The sequence below is a fragment of the Mauremys reevesii genome, linkage group 11 (assembly GCF_016161935.1).
Source record: "Mauremys reevesii isolate NIE-2019 linkage group 11, ASM1616193v1, whole genome shotgun sequence".
In the NCBI taxonomy this organism is placed as follows: Eukaryota; Metazoa; Chordata; order Testudines; family Geoemydidae; genus Mauremys; species Mauremys reevesii.
Genome location: NC_052633.1, coordinates 65,196,599 through 65,221,703, shown reverse-complemented (window position 1 = coordinate 65,221,703; position 25,105 = coordinate 65,196,599). Strand labels below are relative to the sequence as shown.

The window sequence follows — 25,105 nt, the reverse complement described above, 5'->3', positions numbered from 1 at the left end:
AAAGCAGAGAGAAGCAACAAAAGCTTGTCAGATATTTTGTAAAGAACACCTTGTAAACAATGTTCTGTCTTTTAAAAAGGACCAGCTTAGTAGGTAAAGAGAAATCCTATCAGGATATGATTGAAAATGTCTTGTCTTCTAATTTCTTTCCAGTTGGAAAATAACCTTTTTTTGCATCCGAAACTAATATATGTTCCTTTTTGATTTGTCCTGGCTTGTGTGTCACTGTAGTCAGTTATGCCAACCTTTATTGTGGGTTTAAAGTAGGTTCAGCTGACTAGCATATCAGCTGTGACTGACAGGGGTCTCTCACAATCAGCAATGTCAGATACATGCCTCTCCCTTGTGAATTGTCCATTTTTTTTCCCAATTAATTCTCTTTTGGATTGCTATAAACTTATCCCCTCTCCCCTTCTCCCTCCCGTTCCCCTCATCCCCCAAATCACCATGACTCTCCTTTCTGGCTTCGGACCTTTTTGAGGTTTAGAATTCCATTAATTAAAATGATTATCCTGGACTACTGCATGTGTAATTGAAAAGTTCCCCTTGGTTAGGTCCTAGCAAGGTGAGCATTAGAACCTGCAAGTAGAATTTAAAAAAATTATAAAACTGAATTTATTTTCTTGTATGAAAGGATTACTAAATTTTAGGTTTTGCTTCACTTATTCTTTGTCATGCACTTTTCCCTCAAAGTGATGTGTACAAAACAACTTTCACAGGAAAGCACTGAAAAGCAACTCTTGACATTTGTTGGGTGTTTGAAAGATATTTTTAGTGGTGGTTTGAAGGGGTGGAAATAACATTTTTGGGTTTTCTTGGCAGGTTTCTTACAACTTACACTGTACTATACTTGTACTACAGTATAGAGTAAGTGGCAGTGGGACAGTGGCTCCCACAGGGAGTGAACTTAATGGCCCTAAGGAAGGAGTCAATAGTTAGCAGGAGGCTACGGGCACAGGTTTCTGTGCAGTTTCAAGCAAAGATTTCTTGTTTGCCAATGCAAGATTCTATTTAGTTCAAAGTATCTTTTCCATACTCCTGTTGAGTGGGATGGAGCAGAATTAGGGCCCGAAAAGGGAGAAGCACCGCCTAAGACACTGACGAAGCCACTGAGAAAATCCCAATTTCATTTCGGTATAAGTTTGAGCACCACAACTGCAAAATATTGTAATTAATAATGTTCTATATCATATTTTCTTATCCAAAATCTCAGAGCTTTGCAGAGTCAATGAAGCGTATCAAATCCTCATGACACACAGTAATGTTTAATATCCATTTTACAGATTATCGAACTGAGTCAGACACAGGTTAAATACCTTCCCCAAGCTCATACAGCAAATAGGGTTGCCAGCTGTCTGGTTGTTTTGCCAGAAAGTTTGGTCAAAAAGGGGACCTGGCAGTGTCTGGTTAGACATACTGAATGGACACCAAAAGTCCAGTTACTGTGGGTGGGAGGGTCGTCAACCCGTGCCAGGCCTTGCTCAGGCAGGGCTGCCTCCTACCTGCATCTGTGGGCAGGCAGGCAGCAGGCTCTGAGTCAGGCTGCAGCTACCAGCCTTGGAGCAGAGGGAGACTAGCTGTGGGGTATGGGGGAAGAAGGTGGAGGGCAGTAAGTGATGGGGGAGGGGGGAAGAGAGGATGACAGGGGGCAGGCCCAAGGGGAAGAGGTTTGGGGGGGGTGTGTCCGATTTTCAGAAACTTGGTAACTCTAACAGCAGATTTGGGGCAATAGGAGTCAGGATTTCTGCCTCTAGGAATCATGTTCTAACTGCTAGACATGTTCAACAGCAATACAGGTTAGCATGGCTCAGTAAGTACCTTTTTACTGCTGTCCGTGGCATTAGCACTGTTACCCAGCACAAAGGCTAACGTTGGCTAAAACTTCCTGCAAAATAGTGTTCAGTAAGATTATTCATGAGTAAGAGTGGCAGAATTGGGGCCCTGTTGAAAATAATGGCTTGGAGATACTCCCGTGGCATAGTGCACCAAATGGTGTATATGTGCTCATGCTGATTTCTAGAGGCATGGAGCAGCCACATACTTCAATAAGATCTACAAATGCTCAGAACCTCTGAAAATCAGGGCACAACTGGACAGTGTCGGATGCTGTCAAGTATTGCAGAACTCAGAGTAATTTAACCACACGCTGAATAAATGCACTCTGAGAATGTTTTGAAGAGATGTAGCTTAATTAATTCTAGGGGGTATAACATGTATATCACTGAGATCCAATTTAGCATAACACAATTAGCTTTTTGTGGCCAAAGGACTCTGCTTTAAGACATCCATTAGTTACCAATAGTAATGTGTTTTACTTAGAAATGCAAATGTGTTTAATGAGTAGAATATAAAAATAAAATGGTACCAAAGTTTAATATAACTGAAGTGTGTCAAATCTAGTGTATTTCAGATCCTTCCTATTTTTATATGTGAGTTAACTATCTGAAATGATCAAACATTAATTCAAATCTGTACTTTGAGTAACTGCTGCCTACTTCACATGCAAAAATTTTTAGTATAAAGTGATAACACTTAAACATTCTGGGTTTGTCCTGGGTTACATGACCTGAGTATTGACAGTAGTCCCTCTAAGTGACTTGAAATACATGAATATATCTGGCAAATGGCTCTCTCTCCCTCAGCGCAGTAGAGAATAAGGTCAGTAAAATGACAGTTCAAAGCAAAGCCTGTACACTGAGAGTACCTAACTGCCCACCATTTATGTACTTCACATGTAGCTTTGATTAGAAGGAGGACACTTCTATCTTCTGGCAGCTTTTGAGGCTTCTACTTTTTTTGTTTTGCGCAGTTTTGCAAAAATAGATTTGTTAATGTCCAGTTTTTGGACTGAAACCTGAGTTGAGAGAGACTCCAGAATACCCAATAGCCTGGTGGTTAGGGCACTGGCCTGGTTTGTGAGAGGCTTGAGTTCAGATACTTTCTTTACTTGGTTCAAAGTGATCTAGGATGATCAAACTCTGCTCAGAATTGGTTTTTTGATATCCCAGGCCACTGCCCTAACAACCAGCCTACAGAGTGGAAGATTATCTGTCGTGCACCTTCTCTCACCCCTATCCAAAAAAGTATTCCAAGTTACTTTTTTCAGTTGTTTTGGAACTTGGCTTTGAAATGAGAGTAACTTGATAGAGCACCCTCTCAATTTGAAAGTTTACTTGGTGGCTACCCCTTTCCAAAATGCAGTGGTGCAGCATGTAACGTAAACGATCCACTTTATAAAATGCAGTGCTAAAGATCTAGGCGAAACTGAATTTTTGATGCTCTGACTACTAACTAACCACTCGTAAGAAACACTGGCACAGGCTGCTGTATTTTGAAAGCTGTCAGTGGGATGTTCCAGCCTTGGAAATCAAAACCATACAGTTGGGAATAAGATACTGCCTGGAGTCCCTGTCTTGAAAGGTCTGTGGGTAGATCAGAACATAACACTGCTTTGGAATGTTGAGAGCTCACTATGTTCTGCAGAGGCTTTTGTCAGTCCAGTGAAACTCTTTCCCAAGGGGCAGAATGGAGAGATTTTTCCTTCTTGCTGATCTCTAACAAATCCAGCATTAATACTTCAGTTGGTGAAAGAGAACCTCTCCTGTGGGCCTGTCTTCCTCATGCCAGTTTATCAGGTTTTGACAAAGCTACTCCCTCCCCTTATGAGCTGTTAAATGAAAACAAAGGGACAGACTAGACGTACTGTATTCTCCTTGTCACTATTTGGGGGCAGCAGGTGACATTTTGAGTTTCTGAAAGAAGTGTATTGAAACCTCCTGCAAATCTAACAGCCTTTTGAGGGTAACTGGTGTCTTTTGAAGCTGGTTGCCCAGTCTCCCTCTGTAATTTTCAAACAGTAAAATATAAAACACCAGTAATTGAGATCTTCCTGTTTTACTTGGTGACCACCATTTACACTTATTCAGACCTCATTTAACCCACCTTCATTATTGTTGCTACAAGGATATATTTTTCTTTAGTTAATTTTAGAAGTCCAGAGGGTGGAGGGAAGTAGCTTCTGGGAATTGGCACTGGGAGCTCAGGCACAGAAGTACGCAATGTGGCTTTGGGCATGTTTATCATCAAACAGCTCTACGCTCGTTATAGTTAGTCATATGGTGCCCACTCGAGCCCTAGGACCATCCGCAACTTACTTTTTATTCCATCCTTCTGTCTTTGGGACTATCAGAGCTGAATAATATATTAAGAGTGAGTAAGTGGGGAAAAAAGTCCAGCATGAACATCTGCTTGACTGTGACTAGGATTAGGCAATGACAGAGAAAAACTGTACAATTAGACATGCACATAGATCACATTTGGTTTCTGCCCTGGCTGTAGCCAATCTTTTTTCTTTAATATGAGGCTTCCTCAATAGAGGAGTGTAGTGGGACTCTTTTCCCCATATGCATTTCCCTTTATACACTTGTGTCCCTCTCTCCCTATCTTAATAGTGTTACTTAAGCAGTATATTCTGCAGTGGTCAGTATGCAGTGGAAGAATTCATCTCTGCTGTAAGTTCTTTACAGCCTCCGAGCGTCAAAGGAGAACTCCTCATTGCTGAATAGGCTTTGTAAACCCTGTGTGTGCTTGGAAGGGTTAGTGACACCATTCTAACCGTAGATCTTTCCCTCCCAACCTGTGAAAAAATGTTTTTTGATGCCCAGTAATGATCTGATTGTGGCTTTTATTTTTTTCCATTAGAAATTGGGCAGGGTGCATGTCTGCAGTTTCCTTTGAGATAAGGAGTTCGGAGCTCCTGGGCTATAAACAAGCTAGTCAGATGTCTTCATGCTGTCTCTTTTTCTCTCTGAGCTTACTTGGGGGGAGGAGGAGAGAAGTGATTCGTTCTACAGTAGAAAAGGCCTGCTCTGAGCCTAGGGCAACATTGGCCTCAGTGGTGATGTCATGTCAGTGAGGAATCACTTAATTAAAAGTGGAAAAACTCTCTTACTGTAGCTCAATTTGGGAGCTGCTGAATGAAGCTGACCCTTGACACCCTGCAGAAGAATAGGCCTTGTGTTTTATTAACAGCTGCTTGGAAAGTATGTGTAACAAATTTGTTTTTGTGCCCACCACTAGGATAAAAGATGGTATTCCACAGACTGCTACCCTGCCGTCCATAGCCGAGAGATAAAATAGCTAGTTCCACATTAAAAAGCTGATCAATCTGATTCCATATGGATGTTTAAACATTTTATGGTGGCTTCTGCTAAAAGAAACGAGGGTATATTTATAATTTCTAGTGAATGGTTTTATTAGTGATATGCAAAAATGAAGCACTGCTTCTTGAATGCAACTTCCAGCCACTGCCGCCCACCCAGTAGGTGTGGTTTTTAAAAATTCTAGGTTATTTCACAACTTCAGGTTTCCACAGAGGTTTCCTAACAGAACTGAATTTGTTGAGCATTCACAAATCTCTCTTGCCAAATAGTATTTCAGAAATAAAAATATAAAGGTGTTTTGTTGCTATGAGTGGCAGGAAAGGGACCCAGGCAGCTTGGGTCAGCACCACCAACTAGGCCATTAAAAGTCGGCGGTGCTGCAGAACTAAAGCAGGCTAGTCTCTACCTGTCCTGACTCTGCGCTGCACCCCGGGAGCAGCCAGCAGGTACAGCTCCTAGGTGTGTGTGTGGGGGTGGGGGGGGGTGCACACAGGGCTCTGCACACTGCCTCTGCCCTGAGCACCGGCTCCACACTTCCATTGGTGGGGAACCACAGCCAATGGGGGCTGCAGGGGTGGTGCCTGCGGGTGAGAGCAGTGTGCAGAGCCGCCTGTTGTACTTCTGCCTAGGAGCCAGAGCTACTGCTGTCTGCTTTCGGGACACAGCACGGAGTCAGGACAGGCAGTGCTTCCTGCCGCCTAACAGCTGTTTGGTGCTTCTCGCTTTCCAGGAGGGAGGAGCGGGGATGTGGCATGCTCAGGGCAGGAAATGGAGAAGAGGTGGGGCCAGGATAGGGGCTTGGGGAAGGGAGTGGAATGGGGGTGGAGCGAGGGTGGATGCTTGGGTGGGAAGAGGTGGGGGGGGTGACCACTCACCCAGTGCTGTGTAGGGGTGAGTAGTAGGCGGGAGGGTGAAGAGGCAAGTGAGCAGTGGGCGGGCGGAGTGAGGAGGTGAGTGGTGGCTGGGGGACTGAGGAGGGATGCAGCAAGGGGCCAGGGAATGAGGAAGGGCTTTGGGGGGGGGGGGGGAGAGGGGTTGAGCAGGGAGGGGCTGGGACCTTGGGCAGAGTGGAGGCGGAGCCTGGGAGGAGCAGGGGTGGACTGTGGGCAGGGCTGATATTTCTGTTGTGATCTGGTCACCCTATTCCTAGCATGGAACTTCCAGAATTATTAATGTTTGTCATGAAATTGAAACACTTTTTGTGAATCCAAAATGAAAAGTAAAATGAGTGGGGGGATTTTTAAGTGCCAAAGAGAAATGTGCAATAGCCTTGACCTAAACATTGGTTTGTACCCCCCCCCAAAAAAAAACACCCTCTCAGACAGAAACTAAACAAAGCAGCATTCAAAGTTGTCGTTTTCTCCAGAAACCTGCTTACCCAACTACATTGCCTTGTGGGAAGAATACTCAATTCTTAACTTTTGCCAGGACTGAGCCCCGGCACCTCTGGGCTTTGTGTGTCAATTATGATTTTTTTGGTAAATTTCTTGATCCCCAAGACCTCTTTCATTACAAATTAAGCACTAAGAATGCTCCTATCCATGTCTTTGCCAGCTGACTGATGTTTGTTGCAGCTGTGCTCTGAGCTGGTTCACAATGTGTCGCCTCTGCCTGGTATGTGTGGGGGTTTCTGGAAATTTAGGAACAAATGTGCCTGAGATTTTGCAGAAAAAGGATGCCATGCATAAGTGTTAAATACAGACTACTTTCACCCTTCAGAATGATTTCTCTAGTAAATGTTAGCTTGTCTCTTATAGGCGGAGTGCCTAGATCTGTGGTGCTCTGTAGAGAGCTGGGGAGATAAGTAAGGCTTCCCTTCTTGGTGTTGCACCTCACTCCTCTGGCACTCCAACTCTAGATTGAGGCTGGCTGGGATTATCTCAGGCAGTGAACTGCTTAATGAACTCTCTCTACCTGTTACTTACTTGTAATTCTTGTATCAAACTCCAGAATGGCTACTATAAATACCACACAGGTGGTGTGGGTGGGATGTGAATTGTGAAGAGACTAGCTTGTCAAGAAGACTGATAAGACCAGTAAGCAAAAACACCTCACTAAGGAAGGTGGTGGTGTTGGTCTACGCTGTTCTATGTGAGCACACTTCAGAGGGACTGGGACAACCAGAGTATGATGGGTTCACCTGACAGCAGGTGTCTTTGCTGCTACTTCTAGCTCTGTAGGTGTTAGGTCAGGTCATAGCCTCTCTGGCTGGCTGCACTCATAGCTTGTAAGTAATTACTGCATGTACTACCCCACTCTTAGCTTTAGATATTCATCCATAGAGAAAAAAGAATAGGAGTACTTGTGGCACCTTAGACTAACAAATTTGAGCATAAGCTTTCGTGGGCTATAGCCGACTTCATCGGATGCATGCAGTGGAAAATACAGATATAGACTAACACGGCTGCTACTCTGAAATCTATAGAGAATGCGATCTCTCATCCTCCAGATACTATGTGATAAGACTCCTTTCCCCAAAAGGTCACCTACAACAACAGCTTTAATTCTGCTAGCTGCACCATGACTAATAGTTCTAGCTATTTCTCTGCCAGACTGACTTCAACGGTTACTTCTAATAGAACAGTAACAAAGATGCAGTGGCTGAATTCACTGGGCTTTGTTACTGATTTCTTACCTTTGTGCTATATTTTTTTTTTTTTTTCCTGGAGATGCTAGACTTGTTCATATCACTTTGGTTTCAGTACTCTTCTTTATTAAAAAAAAAAAAAAAAAAAATCTTGAAGACTGCATACTTCAAAGCTTCTTTTTCAGGCCTTTGGTTTAACTCCATCTTTGAAACTTTCCCAGGGTTGCAGTAACTCGTTCCTGACTCCCGATTTGATAAGTGGAGTTCTTAAACATAACACCTTATTGATTGATACAACCTAAACATGGTGACTAGTTTGGTTTGTCAACGTTCTAAGAGCAATCTGAGGAAATCCATGTCTGAAGAACTGAGCTAAAAATAAACCTATTCAGCTGAAATTAATGGCAGGTTGCCTTTTGGGGATTTATTGCTAGTTAGAATAAACTGTCACATGCTTAACCTCAACTAATCATTTCCTGCTGGGAGATGCAACTGATATGAAGTACACCAAGTGCCTGGATTGTTCATTTACTTTGGGCCTACTAACCTGTCTGAACAGCGTAACCAAGGAGATGTACATTCCTTAACCCCAGGGAGAGCAGTGACCATTACCCTAAGACCTAGGAGCCCCAGTTGCATTTGTTATGCTTTCCAGAAATCCCTGGATAATAACTTTTTTTATTCTAAAACCTTTTATTGACTTGGGCAGTGTAGGTGGAGTGCCGCCTTCTTCTAAATACCATCTGAATCAAAACTATCTGTTTCCTTGCCCATTACAAGTAATACCAGGTTTTCAGTAAAGAAACTATATTTTTAAGTTCTAAATGTCTAGTATAACCAAGTTTAGTCTGTTTCTTTTTCTGTTAATTTTGAAAGTAAGACTTGTTGCATGTTCGTTGTCGAACCAGAAAGTCAGACTTCTGAATTACACTGGATTGAAAGTCTCACACTTCTGGCTCTAAGTCCTCTTTATTTTTTTAGCCAGGTATGTTGCTTTCTAATATCTCAAATGTGTTCAATTAATTACACAAATAACTTTCACTCTATGAAGTCCAGATCATTTTGCCAGTTGAATATGTGGATGAAATTTATCCCAAGGAACTAACCAGGGAGAATTCTGATGCCTCTTGAGTGTTACTTTGAGTTAAGGCATCAGATGAGCCCCCAAAACTAAAATAGAAAACTGCCAACATCTGCCTGGTCTCCAATACAGATGGGCCCAAAGCAAAACACGGAACCCAAACATCTTCCATACTTTGGAGGGTAGCTGCAAATTTTGCAAATGAATCTGATTTTTGCATTTTGAGCCCATCTTTATTTTCAGACATGATACCAGGTAGCATGGAGTTTCTTTTGAGTTCTACCTGGGCTTACTTGAAATTCAGCCACATCTTGTTGAAACATATGAATACTAACAAAACTGACCAGCATTCTGAACCTATAAGGAAACCTGAAATGTGGACATTTTTGTGCCTAGGCTTTGTTGTGAAAGTTTAGCACCACTCTAATTTTAAATGATTCCCACTCCAATTGTCTTCTGTCTCCATCTATGTGGATGCTTAAGACTATTTGCATATTCTTGTGGGGTTTTTGAGTTTACTGAAACCTTGTGTGGTGGCTTTGATTTGAAAAGGTGGTCTTCTGTATAATAGAATGTCGACAAATGTTAGCTTTTTAGCGATGTAACTGGCTGCTTTTGTATAAGCAATGGGAAGATTTCTTTCTTTACTGACAAACCTGACTGTAATGCAGTAGGTTGGTGTTTCCTGAACTCTGCTCCAAATTCACAGTAGTTGTATGTAGTGACTAGAATGTACCCAAGCTGTAAAGCTTGGATCTAGATTTCAATCCTCCCAAATGCTGAAGTTTTTAATCTGATTTTTGCCCTGTGCTGATATTTCACTTCTGCACCTAAAGCAGATATAATTTTTTCTTGCAATAACTGCTGCAGATGGAAAATGGGCTCTGGAAGGCACAATAGAGCTTGATTGACTGTTTATTGGGAGAGATCATGAAGCCATCACTCCCACTAGTGAGTGGCTATTCACGGGCATAGTCCCATTGACTTCAGTGAGTTTGCCAATGGGGTTCACAATCTTGTTAACTGGATTGTACCTCAAGGATGTCAAATACTTCTGCCCTACCTGGATTAATGCTTGGACGATCGGCACCTTGGAAATGCAACATAGAAATTAAATTCCTACACTGATGTTTTTTGAGGAAGCCAGCAGTTGTCCACCACTGCTACAGAAAATTGCTACAGAAAATTGCTTGGAGACAGCGAGGTAATTAAAGTTAAATTTCACATTATGATACTGTGATCTTGCTCTTCTGACTTAAAACAGAATTTTATCGTTCTGTAAGTCACTGAAATTTTTACAGCTTGTGATACAGCATGGCCAGAGGGCAGCAGGAGAGTGTTAGCAGGGAGCCTTATTCCCTGCAAGGGGTGGAAGGTTTGCTATAAATTAACTAGAGCACCTGAAGCCAATTAGAGTACCAGCAGTGAGTCACATGATATAAACCCCTGCTTCAGGTCAGACAGTGTGGGTTGTTGGAGCAGGAAGGTTTGGTTGGAGCAGAGAGGGGTTTGAAGGAGTTGAAGCGCAGAGAATAGTTTTGAAGAGAGACAAAAGGAAAGTTTGGAAGAGTGCTGCGGTGGGCTGAGAAGTCCAAAAACCCTAGGTAAGGGGCACCTGGCTTGTGTAGAAGGAAGGTAAGAAGCCTCTCCACAAGCTGAATGGCAGGAGAGGGAAGTAACCCAGGGGAAGGAACCACCAGTACAAGTGGTTCACCACTAACCTCAGGGCCCCTGGGTTGGGACCTGGAGAAGAGGGCAGGCCAAGGCACCTCACTCTCCACTCCACTCCTCAAGGACACTAGTGGGGTAATTAAAAATACTGGTTCAGAGGCAAGCAATGGCACCCTGAACCTTCCCCAATGAAGAGAGAGCGTGAGACCCAGCATAACAGTACCGGCAATTTGCCACAAGCTGTAAGCTATTCTAATGCCTAGCTATCAAGAGTTAAAGCCATTTGGGACATCTGAACTAGCTTATTTCTTATAGATTTTTTTCCCTCTTTTTCCTGTAATTTGATTGTTGTGAGACGTCTTTTGAGCACCTCCTTGGAGAGACTAGTGCCTCTAATGCTGAATCCAATATTTATAACATAATGTCATCACATTCTTCTAGTTCATACTATGTAGGGATGGGTATGTTCAATTGAAATGGTTTACACTGGTCACCTGGCACCACATTCTCTTTTTGAAATGTTACAAGGGCTATGCATTCAAAACTCTGAATCATCAGAAATTAACTTTTTTTCATTCAGAATGTTGTATTTAAATGGCCTCTTTCCAAGTAATGGACCATCTCCTAGATTTAAGGCTATTTTAGCAACAAGAATAAACAAGTTCACTAACTTAGCAGTGCAAAACTTTCAAATGTTAAGGCTTTTTATTCGGACTGTGAATATCGGCTATTGTCATGCTGCCAAACAACTGGTTTCTTGGAGACTTGTTTAGAGGTGCCTTAGGGCTGATCGACATGAACATTTTTGCTCTTGGCAATCTGGGTTGTGTATCTACCTCATACTAGGTTGCCATCCCCTAACTGACCATCTGTACCTGCTGATGCACACTAACAACCTGTTAATGGGCTTTGATCTAATCTTTTTGAAACAAGACCAGATCAAAGAGCATTTAAAGACCTGTTAATGTGAGTCAGCAGCATCCATGTTCAAGTAGAAAAGCCCTCAGACATTCCAATTTTTTTCTCTGAGTGGTTTGGGCAGGAAACTTATCCAGCCATGTTTGTCTACTGAACCTAATGTAGACCTTTTGGTTTACCAGGTAAACATCTAAAAAGTTCTGTTCTGGCATAGTGGTGACATTGATATACATGGATATACTCGCTTGCTGTACTCTGCAGCTGTTCCAGAAAAACTTGTTCCTGCAGTCTGCCCTTAGTTATATCTCCATATATTTCTATATAATTTATCTCATAGAACTGGAAGGCATCTTGAAAAGTCATTGAGTCCAGTCCTCTGCCTTCACAGCAGGACCAATGCTCCCTAAATGGCCCCCTCCAGGATTGAACTCACAACCCTGAGTTTAGCAGGTCAATGCTCAAACCACTGATCTATCCCTCCCTTGAAGTGAGGCCAAAAGTTAGTCAGTCTTTCTGGGTAACAGGAAATGTGACTGTATCCTTTCCACACTTCACCCTGGATCATCTTAACCAAATTGCTTCTAGCACACAGTCACTCCAGTAGTTTTCTGACTGGTAGAGAGTCATAGCAAATCCTCGCTGTTGTACTTGATACCTCTTGCTGTCTGAATTTCAATCTATTTGAAGACATCAGACTGAAGAAATCCACTGATAAGTCTAAAAAATAATTGACTTGATTTTTTCCCCCCCATCAGGGATTTGATAACCTGGTTTGAACATTTTGATAAAGTCTCCAGAAACTCCCAAGAGTGATTAGTGAGTTGGATGCTCAGTTTAACGTACTTTCAAAGGGCCTAATTTTCAGAGAGCAGATTATTCATGACTTTCTGAACATCACACCACTGTAAGAAGATTTGGTAAACGGGGCGTTTAAATAGCGAGGCACCCAAAGTCACTTTTCAGACCCTCTATAGGGTAGCCAGTTTTGGTTGGGCATATTTCTGGAAGTTATTTCACATAGCAGTCCTTAATGATGACATATTAATCTTTAATTCCTGGAGACTCCAGGACAAGCCTGGAGGGTTGGCAACCTTATTAACCCCCCCCCCCCCACACACACACACACAGTGTCAGAGCCCAGCCTACCTCTGACAGGCTCCACAAGGGGGTCGGAGGTAACCCAGGTTCACCTGGGAGTAGTTGGTTCACTGAATAACTGGGAGGCAGTTAATTAGACAGGGAAGCAACTGGACTTGATAAAAGGCTAAGGAACTCTGACAGAGCTCCCAAGGAGAAAGGAAGCTCCCAGGAAGCCTGAACTAGGCAAAAGTTCCCCAGCCAGGGAGGCCTGGGGGAGACCTTGAATAAGCAGGGCAAAGTCTGCGGAACTCTCAAGGCATTGGAGGAGACTGAGGCCTTAAAGTAGAAGGAGCTGTGACTGGAAACTAAGGAGTGGTTTTTGGTGGTTTCTGTTTTGTGTGTGTGTGTGTGTGTGTGTGTGTGTGTGTGTGTTGTTTTGGGATTCTTGCACTTTATCTAGGCTCTGAGGAAAGAGCCTTTTAAACAATTGTACCAGTGCTCCTTTCAGAAGGCTATATTGAAGGGAGGTATACTGCCATAGAATAGTGTTTGACTTCTGCTCCTTGACTTCATTGTTACAGCATGGGGGGAGGAGGGAAACTGAGGCAGGCCATAACAATGGTACTTAGCTGCGAGCAGGTGCTCAGGAAGCAACAGTGGCCCTTCTATATCCGTGATTTATAATGTATAGTTATTCTGGTATATCTATGGATCATATGATAGCATTTGTTTTTACTGTCCAAGGGTAAATTGGATACCAGTAAACATTGTATGTAATAAACACACACGTATGGATGGCTCCTTGTCTAGAGAATGGTTAAATATCCCTGTAAATTCAGTTTTGAAACCAAGTTTGGCTAATTGTGTCCCATTCTTTAGTCATCACGAGGACAGAGTCTTCATTGACCACGGTGGGATATTTGCCCAAGTAAAGATACTCAAATTAGCCCAGTTCTGCTATCTTTCCTGGTTTAACCGATTTGGTCCAAGTTTATATAGTAGCAGTATTTTTGCCAGCACAGGGAGCCTCTCTGGAGGGAGAGGGTTACTATTTTTTACAATTCCAGGTCACAAAACAAAGCATTGTACTGCATGTTTAGAGTAAATTTATGAACAATGTAGGGGATTACTTAGTTTGCAATAGGCTAAGAAGCTAAAGTTTGGCTCCTCAAACATTAAGAATGCCCAGATTATCACTCTTCTGCTGGAGTGGCAAAAGGAAGAACTAGTTTGAAAATGGCCAGATGATAGGCAGACGTTTTGGAATGTATTGTTCCGGAGGTGGGAGAAGGTTGGGTTTTTGGCCCACCAACTTTGACTATGTTCCCTTTTTAAGTTCAAAGAACCAGCCTTATCTAGGAAAATGCATGGTTTCAGTCAGTTACTATTGATTTTAGTTTCAGCCTCTCTTGTGTTAACTAATGCTAAATAGGTAGGAGAGAGGCTTACAGAGCTGTTTTCAGTGGCTAGCTTATCTGCTGTCTGAGAGGCTTCAGACACTTTCCATTCACATGACTCACGTGTTCCTTTGAAAGCCAAACTTTATCAGCATACCCTGTTTTTGTCAGCAAAATTCAAGGTTTTAGGATGGTAACTTTGCACTTTTGAGCAACATGCAGGACACAAGTTCCCTTCCCTCTCCAGTTTAAACTCCCTGCATGTTAGCTGTGGAATGCACACTTTCCACATCTCTTCACTCAGCAAAGTCTCTCTATTACTGAAATGTTCCACTTTGAAACTGAACAGCCATCTGTTTCCAGGAAGCTATCTTTGCACAGACTAGCTACTCTAGCAGTTAAAATAACTTTGAAAGTTACTGACATGTACAAAACTTGTTCATGGGCTCATGGAAGGTGCCACTTTGGCAGCCATGGAGAGTGGATTCTTTTGTTTCTCAATTTAAACATGTACTGTGCACACATCAGGGGCCAGCCCCATTTGCAGGGTATTCAAGGCCATAGGGTACTATGCTCATTGGAGGAGTGGGGGAGAGGGTTCTAACGGCAGATGTCTGGTTAATATGTACAGACACACATTAAAAGAAACCCTTATCTTGCATTCAAAGTAATATTATGATCCAAAACAAACTCCACCAGAAGATCAGCCATCTTGAATCTACTTCTTACTGAGGGGCACTGATAGGAGGGTGTATAAATCCAGTGATCGCTACCCGTTTGAATTCATTGCTGTATAATCACAATTTGTCAGAACAAGACTCTGACATTAAGAAAGCAAAACAACAAATGGAACAGGTAAGATGAACTTGTCCTGAAAGGAAAAACATCTTGTTTTGTTGGAAATCAGTGTTATGCCATGGAATTCACCCTATAGGCAGGAAACTCCTGTGGGGCAAGTGGAATTTTAAGTCTCCAGTATTGTGGAACACATGAGATTAAAGGAAAAGAGCATTCTGACAGCAAAATGTGCTGTGCAATGAGCTCCCATTGGAATGGGTTCCCCATAACCTAATCAGCCTTTTCCATCTGTCTCTTCCCCCACTGCCCACTCCCAACAATGGGTGCCTCTTGTGAAAATTGTCCTCTCCTCAAGCTGATTCTACAATTCTCTGGGTGCATGTAATTCAGTCTTGCTGCTTTGCCTGCCAGAGAGGATGCCAAATGTAGTTGTGGTTTTAGTGGTGTGCAAAACCATTTACTGAGTACCAGTCAGATCTCCTTTCACACCATCTGCTGAATGGTCAAGATGTGGACTTTTCGTCTATTCGTATTTCGACTATTCGTATTTTTGTCAGATGTCAACAGCCTCCAGGCAGCTTGGAATTGCAGGGGTATAGAGAAGGGGACAGTCAAAGTTTTAAGGCCAGAGGGGACCACCAGATCATCTAGTCTGACCTCCTGTATATTATAGCCCACCACCACATCCAACACCTGCACACTAAACCCAACCCATCCACATCCTCTATTCCAGTGGTCCCCAACATGGTGCCCGTGGGTGCCATGGTGCCCGCGGGGGCATCTTAACGCACCCGTGTCCTGGACCCCAGGAGAGCACCCGCCGAAATGCTGCTGAATTTCAGCGGCATTTCGGCAGGGACGTGTCTCGATGACGTCGCTTGTCGACGGCAAGCGGCGTCATCGAGAGGCGTCGCCGCCGAAATTCGGCGGCATTTCGGCACGTGCTTCACCCCTGCAGTGGTTCTTCGTCTGGTGCCCGCCAGACAAAAAGCTCGGGGACCACTGCTCTATTCCCTGTGTGTTTACTATGCACTGTTTGTGCGATAGGGAAGACAAGATAATACAGGAGCTTCTGCAATGGCTTTATGCCACCCCAGGATCCCCATATGCTGGGTGCTCTCCCTTCTGCCCTGTTTTCTAAGTCTGCACTGGGAGAAGCAGACCTGGCACACTGGAGAACGGGAGCCTACGCTTTCAATTCAACTTCAATAGTTCTGGCTGATTTCATCAGGCAATGTCAAAGTACCCTCCTTCTGTACACTGAAGGAACACCGTATTATCCCCAAACCCTGAGTCTCCCTTTGGCTGTAGAGCTTCTGCCAACTACTTTCCCTGGCTGCCCTATGCCTGGCTCCTTGCCCGTCTTTAAAAGATACAGTACATATAACCCCTGCTGTCCTGAAAACAAAATCCACCTACCCAAGTGGAATCTGTACAAAATTCCTAATCCTAATGTTCCGAAATAGGATTCAATGCTTTGAAATAAATGGAGTGACATTTACATTTTGCCAGATCTAAAGATGTCCGTTTTGCATAGCATGACTCACTTTGAATCTAGAGCCAGCCACTACTGATCCAGATGAAAGGCGCAAGGGCTTCACTCAAATCAAGGACATCACTTACTGAGAAGGAGGAGGGAACCTGCAAAAAGAGGATCCTGTCAGGAATGACTTTTGAAGCCGTTCTCTAAGCTATACCTTACTTTCCCACTTCTTGCCAGAAGCTAGCACAAGCTCAGGGACTCAACCTAAAAACCCATCAGTGTACAGCTATCAGAAGACACACAGTGCTTACATGTGATCACTTAGGTTTCCAGGCAGTAGTTGAAACACAATGGAACAAACTGACTAGGTGCTGATGGCTGGCAGAGCTTTGGTATTCCCTGTTGCGGTAGCTATTTTGTGCCTTGCTCTCATTTCAGTGGAGTCTGGGGTAGGAACTGAGAAAATCTAGTTACATTTTTGTGTGTGCTGTTTCACAAACACAGGTAATATGGAGGGAAATGAGAAGAGTATAGGATTTAGAGGAATCTTAACCATCTTATTTTTCCATCAAATATGCAGAGAAGAGGGCTCTGCTGTAGAATTCACTTCTGAAGAAAACACTGACTTGTTCAACACTTGTTGAACATCTTTCAAAACATCTTTATTTTGTTCTGCTTTGCACAAATCCTCATGCACTGTAACATGGTACCTTCTAATCTACGGTAGCCCCAGAAAGCCAGCAGGCAATGTCATCAGTTATCTGTTTTGTTTCCTTCAGATGCATATTCAGTCTCTTCCAATGAAAATGGAGGCAAGTCAGAATCGGTGGCCAACTTGCAGCCTCAGTCATCCCTTAACTCAATCCAGAGCTCTCCTGGCCCAAAGCGTTCAACCAACACACTGAAAAAATGGCTGACCAGTCCTGTGCGTCGGCTGAACAGTGGGAAGGCTGAGAGTAACATCAAAAAACAGAAGAAAGTGCGAGATGGCAGGAAGAGCTTTGACCTGGGTTCACCGAAGCCTGGAGATGAGACCACTCCTCAAGGGGACAGTGCAGATGAAGTATGTATGAAAAGTAACGTAGATGAGACTGTATCTTGGGCCGAGCATTCAGTGACGTCTGGCTGTCAATCCAAAATAAGGACTCGTCTACACATAGTCAGGAACAGCTGTTCCTGAGTAACTGTGTGTACGTACTCTTATTCTGGAATAATGGTGCCTTGTTCTCATTTGCTTTCACTTTAAAAGTGTGCTAAATTAGGTGGGGGACTGAGTGGGAGTGGTGGAGAACCTCCTTTTGTGCTTACAGGAAAACTACAGTGCGAGTATGAAAGATCTAATATCACTTCAGAATACCTAAAACAAAATTGATGCGATAGATATGATCCTGCCATTTTGAATATCTAGCATTAATTAGGGCTAAGACTTTCAAAATTATTGTACATCAGGATGTTTAGTGTTTTTGTTTCAATTTAATTGCTAAACAAGACATTCCAGATTAAACTGCACAGTAGTCCTTCTTGAGCAATGATTAACAATTTATGCTGATACCTATATTAGTTTTAAACTGAGATTTTCCTTCTATTAAAGGAAAACACTAACTTTTGTAAGCCATACCAATATTTTTTTGCTGTTTAAATATTTGTCTGTAGCAATAATGGCCACCGTTTCCCTGTGTCACACTCTGACTAGAATTTGTTACTTCGCGATCCATCCGGTCAGCAGTTCTAGTGTGAAAGTTGAACAGAACATGAAGGTTGCACTATTTGAATGCATGGGGCGATGATAAACTCAAAGCTTTACGTTACCTTTTATTAGTCTAAATTGGATGTGGCCTCTGTCAGGCAATAGCATAAATAGGAAGATTTTTTTTAAGTGTCTCATTAACTATTATTTAATGGCTTTCAACAACTTGCTTTGGAAGAGTATATTGTCCCTGACCTCTCAATAGTAAAACACTCACTCACTGACTTTCCTTTGTCATGGCAGCCAGACTTATCCATAATCCTCCCTGCCCCGTATTAGTGTTGATACAACTATTGTATTAGAAATAAGCATAAAGGTAGCTAGCTAGGCTCTGAAGTGGTGTGTTCATATTACCAGTATTTTTGTGTCTAATGATGATCTTGCTTTCAGAAGAGTAAGAAGGGCTGGGGAGAAGATGAGCCAGATGAAGAATCCCACACGCCGCTTCCTCCTCCTATGAAGATTTTTGACAATGACCCCACGCAGGATGAGATGGTAGGAGTTTGCTGGCTAGTTGTGTTCCCCAAATGACTATGCTTTATTCATTTGACTACTTTATTAATAGTGAATAATTCTTCCAGTATACATGGGTCGGTCAGGTTACCATGGACAATTTTCTTGTGCGGCTGTTCAGAACCCCTCACTGAATAGCTTTTAAGAAACTGGTGCTTGTTGAGCAATCCAACCTTGTAGCCTTTGCTTTGGTGCATAAGGACACTTCTTTGTTTTGTGGGTTCAGGATGTCTATAACTTTGGAATTTATGTAATAAGTACTCAAGAATATAGATATTCATGTTTCACAAGTGCCTTTGGTATCTGGCAATAGCAATGCATGTGCTGATTGGTGACTGTTCTGGCCCCAGTGAATAGAGCAGACATATCAAATGCATGAGATCTAGAAAGGAAACTGACTGGGAGTCAGGAGACCTGGGCACTAATCCAAGCCCTGCAGTGTCTTCCTGTGTGACCTCAGGTAAGTCACTTCACTTCTCTGTGCCTCAGCTTTCCTATCCGTGAAATGGGGAGAATGGTGCATAAGGACCTTTCTAAACTGCTTTGGAACTTAGAAATGAAAAGCGCTATACAAGTTCAAAGTAGTAGTTGTTGGGTCTCTCCAGAGACAGCCAGGAGTACTCTCACTCCCCTGCCCCCCCCCCAAAAAAAACACACAAAGAATGCTAACATCTCTTGTTATGCACTGTAGCAACAACTCAGGTGCTCAAAGTCCTAGGAATCTTCCATTCTTTCCCATGCTTGTGCATCATGCTGTTGGCTACTTGTCAATAGGCTTTTCTCTTCTATTGTGTTATCTGTATTTCTGCTACTTTTGGGGCTCAGCTTGGGCATCTTTGACTAGACACCTGGACTCTCAGGCACCCAGATTACTGTTTTGGTGCCTGAATGTCCATTTAATCACCCAATGTGGATATTAAGGTGCCTGTGTTTTGGACTGTGAGCTCTATGGCTTTTTGGGGGGTGGGGGCAGGGTTGCTTATTGCTAGTGCTGTTTAGCTGCATGTGACAGAGGCTGCGGGAGGCATTCTGCAGTGATGAATGGTGTAGTGGTGTATAAAATGAATCCTTGGATTATTTCATTTTGCTTTGGAGTGAGGGGAGACTTTAGCCTGTGTATTTGATCCATGGATCTGCTTTGTGTTCAGTTAATTGCCCTGGTTGTCGGTCTTGTCTATATATTTTTTTTTCCTTGCTCTGTCAACTCATACAAATCTGTTCTCCTGGTAGCTGCTTCCTTTCTTTCATCATGGCATCTCTTTTAACACTATACTTCCCTCCCCTCAAGATCTGGTTAGTTCCTGTGTGCAAAGAGGCAAAAATGGGAGAGATCAGGAAGTCGTCCCCAAAACCTGCTGGTTCTAGGGAGGATTATGGCAGGTTAGGACCTTCAGAAACGGCAGTGAGCAGCAAGTCTCTGCAAGCTAGCCAGTGCATGGACCCCTGGATCAGAGTGATACAGGGTGGATTCAGGGGCACTCCTCTCATCTGTCAGCTTCTGTTACAACATTGGATGGTGGCAGCAAGACGGGCAGGCAGCAGCTGGGAGTCATGGACTCTTGACTCTATGTATTGCATGTACTGCTGGCTGACTGGAGAGGGGATGTGGAGAGCAAAGCTTTGGATCCATACCAGTATGGTGTTAGTCTGATTCCTGGCTGGTTGCCTGCAGAATTTAGATTTTGTTTTTAATCTGTCTCGTGCCTCTGGTCACCACTTCTGATGTTTAACGTGCCAGGAGATTTGAGTGTCTATGGTACATGCATGATCCTCTAACACTCAATACTGATCAGTTTTCTTCTCCATATAGATAAACTTTACAGAGCCTTTTGGCATCCTGATTACTTCCCCCATCCCAGAGGAGAATAACTGTCAGACTTGGCTTGTATTCTAACTTTTGAGCATGGATCCAAAACTAGGTGTTTTAAAATGCAGGTTGGGGTGTGAGTTGATGCACTCATTTTCAGACATTCATCCTTATGTAAACAGCCTGATATGGGCCTTCTCCACTCACTTGAAACTGTGCCTCTGACTTGCCTGACAAAGATGACTTTACTCTGCATTGAGGTCCTGTCTTATGAGAGGAAGGATGGTCTGGTGGATAGAACACTAATGTGGAACTTGGGAGACTTGGATTCAATTCCTTACTCCTCCACAGACTTCTTGAGCAAATTGCTTAGACTCTGTGCCTCAGTTGTCCACCTGTAAAATGAGAATAATAGTACTTCCCTATTAGAGCTGGCCACACTTTTTTTTCTTAACGAATAGCAAACTTGCCAAACACCACACTTTTCAGGGCATTACAACTAGTTTGTAAATTCAATGAAGAGTTTCAGCCAAAAAATTGAGGGGGATGGAAGGGAAAAGCATCAGTCACATCAAAACAAAATGTATTGATGTTTTTGAAACCAAGTATTCTCAAATTAACACTTCATTTTAAAATGACATTCAAACATTTTATTCAATTAAACAAATTCTTTCCTTTTGGTTTTGGCAAGGAAAAATTCTTTTTTTAAAATGTTTTTTGGTTTAAAAGGAACAGATTATTTTTTTTCTTTAACTTTTTTGGTTTGGCAGGAGGAACAGTCAGTGACTAGCTCTGTTCTGTTCCCTACCTAACTGGAATATTGAGAGTCTGCACATGCTGATTGTGAGGCCCTTGACTACCAAAATAATGAGGAACACCGCTTGAAAGTGGTGGTCAAATTTCCCCATATGCATTTGTCCCTATAAACACCCACTGTAGTTAAAGAGAATCTAGTTTACCTTAATTTGCAGTTGGAAGACTTGTGCATTTAACTTTTTTATTCCATATCAAAACTTTCTCTTATGAAACCATTTAAAAGTTCCAGTATTGGCACAAATTCTTTCTCCTCCCTCCCCCCCTTACAGTGGTTTGAAGATGTAAAACAGTATAAATGCAAAAAACAGAAGTGCTCAATATTAAGCATCTAAATCACCATTGAGGTACCTATGTTGCTGACTTATTTCAACTAATGTTGAGTGGGAGCTACGGCGTTGAGCACCTCCTGAAAATCAGACCTACTTACTTAGGCACCTACATTTGAAAATGGTGGCTTAAACATCCAGCTATTTTCTCTCTTCGGAACCCTGCTTGTCAGTCTTTGTTTTTGCTAGAGATGCCTCTCCTGCATCAATAGCTGCATGTAATCTTGAATAAGAATTTAAAGATTACATTCTGGTTTGGAAGCTAATTCCTCTGTTGAATGGTAAATTAACAATCTGATTATCTAACTTTTTTTTTGTTTTAATTAGAGCTGTTAATTAGATGCATCACTTGGGTGAATGCCATTCTCTTTTGTAATTTTGCTATGTGTTTGCATTTTCTGAACTGCCTCAAGAAAAGTGAGTAGGATGAGTCTGCTCTGCCCCCTTTCCCTGCCGCTGTATCATTCAACAGTAGTAAGCAGTCCCCTGTCAATTTTCTGACCAACACAATAGTCTGTCTGATGAGATGGCCATATGCCTAATCTCCAGTGTCACTTCTCTTGGGTCTCATTCACCAATGCTTCTTAATCTCCAGTGTGCACTCATTAGAACTTGAGTAGTGACTTCATTGAAGCAATAACCTTCTTTCTTCCTCCTCCCTCCCCCACTCCAAACAAAGCTGCAACCCTTCACTAAGTGACTGAGGAGATAAATAAGCCTTTTATAATTCTAATGGGATAGACTGTAAAGGCAGTTGAATCTTTATAGCTGGCTGCCATTAAAGCATGCACAGAGCCTATTATCAAGGGGCACAGAGATGCAGTCATCTCTTGTCTTCAGTACAGGATAAATGTATTTTCAGATGAGCTAGTATAGATCTCTTCTATCCACCTGACTCTTCTCACATAGGCGAGTTTGTCTTCAGGGTGCTGGAGGTTCATAGCACCTATTGATTGTGCTCAATTGTGGGTGCTCATCACGGTTGACAATTAGAGCACTTTAAAAAAAAAAAGTGCAGATACTAAATACAGGTTTAGGTGCTGAACTTTGGGAACCCAAGTTAAAAAATGTTAGGGTTTTGTAAGACACAATACAAAGCTAACACCTGTAGAGAGATTTCTTTGAACATAGGGGTGTGTTTTTAAAGCACTTTTCCTTTCATAGGCCTGGTCTCGAGTAGTAGCACCTTACAGGTATTCCTACATCAGTATACTGTACTGGCAAAGCACCTCTAGTGTGGACCTGGCTTATGTTGGCAAAGGTTACCCCCCCTTCTTTTTTCCCTTCTCCCCTTCCCTCCTCCACGCACACGCACACGCACACCCTGAGGAGAACAAGCTGTTGGTTCAGCTTTGCCAATATAACTAAATCTATGCTGGACGCTTTTGCTGGCGGAGGTGATGCATAACCATTGAGAGTGGGGAGGGCCCCCAATTTAAAGGTTTGGAGGGCACATGATTGCACCATATGTTGCACCAGCAGAAATTTGGGGTGAGGGGTGTACCCATTGCCTCAGTTTGCTGGCATAGCTATGCTGGTCAGGGATTGCATTTGTTCACATCCCTGACAGCTGTGCCTGCAGAACCTGTAGTACAGACCTGGCCATAGTTTTAAAATAAAAACTCTTTGCAACCCCAATGTTGCAGAATAGCGCTAATGTATGAGAACCAGCGAGTGAAACTGACTAAATTCCTTGCCCAAGTGGTTGACTTTGCCTCAGTTTTTGGATGCCCAACACAAGATACCTGATGCCCGACTTACTTATGTTTTCCCAAGGAGTGCTGATCACATTTACTTATTGAAAATGTTTAACCCTGTGTGCCTTCACTTTCCCACTTGTAAAATCAAGGGAATAGTATTGTCTACCTTTGGGTAAGCAAGATCGGTTTGTAATGTCTGTAAAACTATTGAGATCCTTGAAAGGAAGAAACTGAATTTTAAAGTGTTTGTTCATTATAATCTACCTGTGACTTGCAACATGGGTAAGGAAACTTGCTTTTTTAAATTCTAGGGTGACCATATATCCTGTTTTGGCTGGGACTGTCCCTTTTTCTTTTTTTAAAGCCCTGTCCTAGCTGTCGTCATTTTATTTTATTATGAAAGTGGGTGTTTGTCCCTGATCAAGTTGGCATGAACAAACGGGACAAATGCCCACTTCTGCCCCCCGAAAAGGGAGAGGGGTGCAGAGGAAAATGGGGAGGGAGGCGAGTGGTAATGCCAGCCCTACGCAGAGCGGGAGGCAGGGCTTAGCAAGCAGCAACAGCAGCCCCAGTTTCGCATGGGGCTGGGCGAATGACTTGCCCCAGTTCTAGGGGGAGGGTCGGGCCAGCCCTGCACAGTGTCCCCGTTTTCCTTTGGGAAATATGGTCGCCCTTTGAACCTGTTCTCCTTAGCAACTAATTTTTGAATCCTGCAAAGAAATGCCACCCAGAATTCCAGTGCTAATTCTGTGCTTTGCTAGTCTGGTGATAGTCAGCCACCTGACACCGTGCATGTGATCCTCACGCGCCCATGTGCTTCCTGCTTGAGTCCCTAACATTTCCTCGCTGATTGCTGGTTTGGTCACTTTCCTAACCCCTTCTCATCCTGCTAACCTGCTTTTCCTTTGCGAACTGGTGTCTTGCAGTCCTCCTCTTTGCTAGCTGCTCGTCAGAGCTCCTCTGATGTCCCAACTGCTGCGGATCTTGTCAGTGCAATAGAAAAGTTGGTCAAAAGTAAGCTGGTAAGTGTAGTGTCTTGGAAATTATGTACAGAATAGGCATAACTTGTGTCTATAGCATGAGTTCAACAGTCTGCCTTATTTCCTTTCTCCTTTGCACCTGCTGCATTTTTATTAACCTTTAGGCTCTCCAGTTCAGTGCAGAAGTTTAATAGTTGTTACTCCACACTTAAAATTAAATGTAGTTGCAAGCTTCTGTGCAGATGTTGCACCAAAGTCAGAGTTAAATTTTCAAAGCATTTTGTAGCCTTTGAACTGTATGATACCGGTGAATTTCATATATTCATGTCTAAGAGCCATTCCTCAGGACAGGCATAAACATTTGGATTATATTAAAGGCAAGGCCTTATTTATCATATGGTAACTTTTTTTACCATGGGAGTTTAGCTATGAAGCAGCTGTACGTTATTGCTTGACCTAAGTATCTCTGAAAATTTTAATGAATCTGCATTTCTACTAAATAGGAAAATTGTTTAACCTCTTAATGTATAATAGTTGTGATGAACCTTATTGAAATTAAAGCACCACCTGTGTCACTTTCTCTTCTGCTATTAAAAAAAAAAATTATCTACCATGATGAAAGCACCATAAATCCTCTGGCTTTAGTCTATTCTAGATGTTACTGTAATACGTTTGCAATTTACAATCTTCTTTCTATTGGGCAGTTGCTTATAATGTGGAAGGGATGATTTTGGCTTCCTTTAGTTGTTCCTTGAAACAATCCTCTATAGGGTAAAACATCCCTGGGCCTGTAAACTTGGGCAAATGCTACAGCTTAAACAAGTTTTGCTCAATGAAAAAGTCAGAGTTGAGGCAAGCCTATGCTGAGCCTGTGAAGGTTCATTTTCTTGCACTCATTTTAAGGGTGAGGAGAATAAGAAAACAAGCGGTGCTGGAATTCCTATGAATCTGTGGAACCTGCTTTATCTGGCAAAGTGATTCCACAATAGAAGTAGTAATTTGGTTTCAATGCTTTCTCAGTCTGAGATTTCAGCACACG

The 25,105-nt window shown here is 42.7% G+C and overlaps 1 protein-coding gene across 22 annotated transcripts in view; it reads left to right on the top strand.

Annotated features, from left to right (window-relative positions):
- The window catches only part of KALRN (kalirin RhoGEF kinase), a 737,748-nt gene that overhangs the window by 640,290 nt on the left and 72,353 nt on the right, over nt 1-25,105 (top strand). For 16 of the 22 annotated variants that reach the window (XM_039494013.1, XM_039493997.1, XM_039493993.1 and 13 more), the window contains 3 exons: nt 16,957-17,240; nt 18,315-18,419; nt 24,013-24,108. In XM_039494013.1, coding sequence (XP_039349947.1) covers nt 16,957-17,240; nt 18,315-18,419; nt 24,013-24,108 — 485 coding nt within the window. The remainder of the gene's footprint in view (nt 1-16,956; nt 17,241-18,314; nt 18,420-24,012; nt 24,109-25,105) is intronic. The other 6 variants (XM_039493992.1, XM_039494008.1, XM_039493996.1 and 3 more) reach the window with 3 other exon arrangements.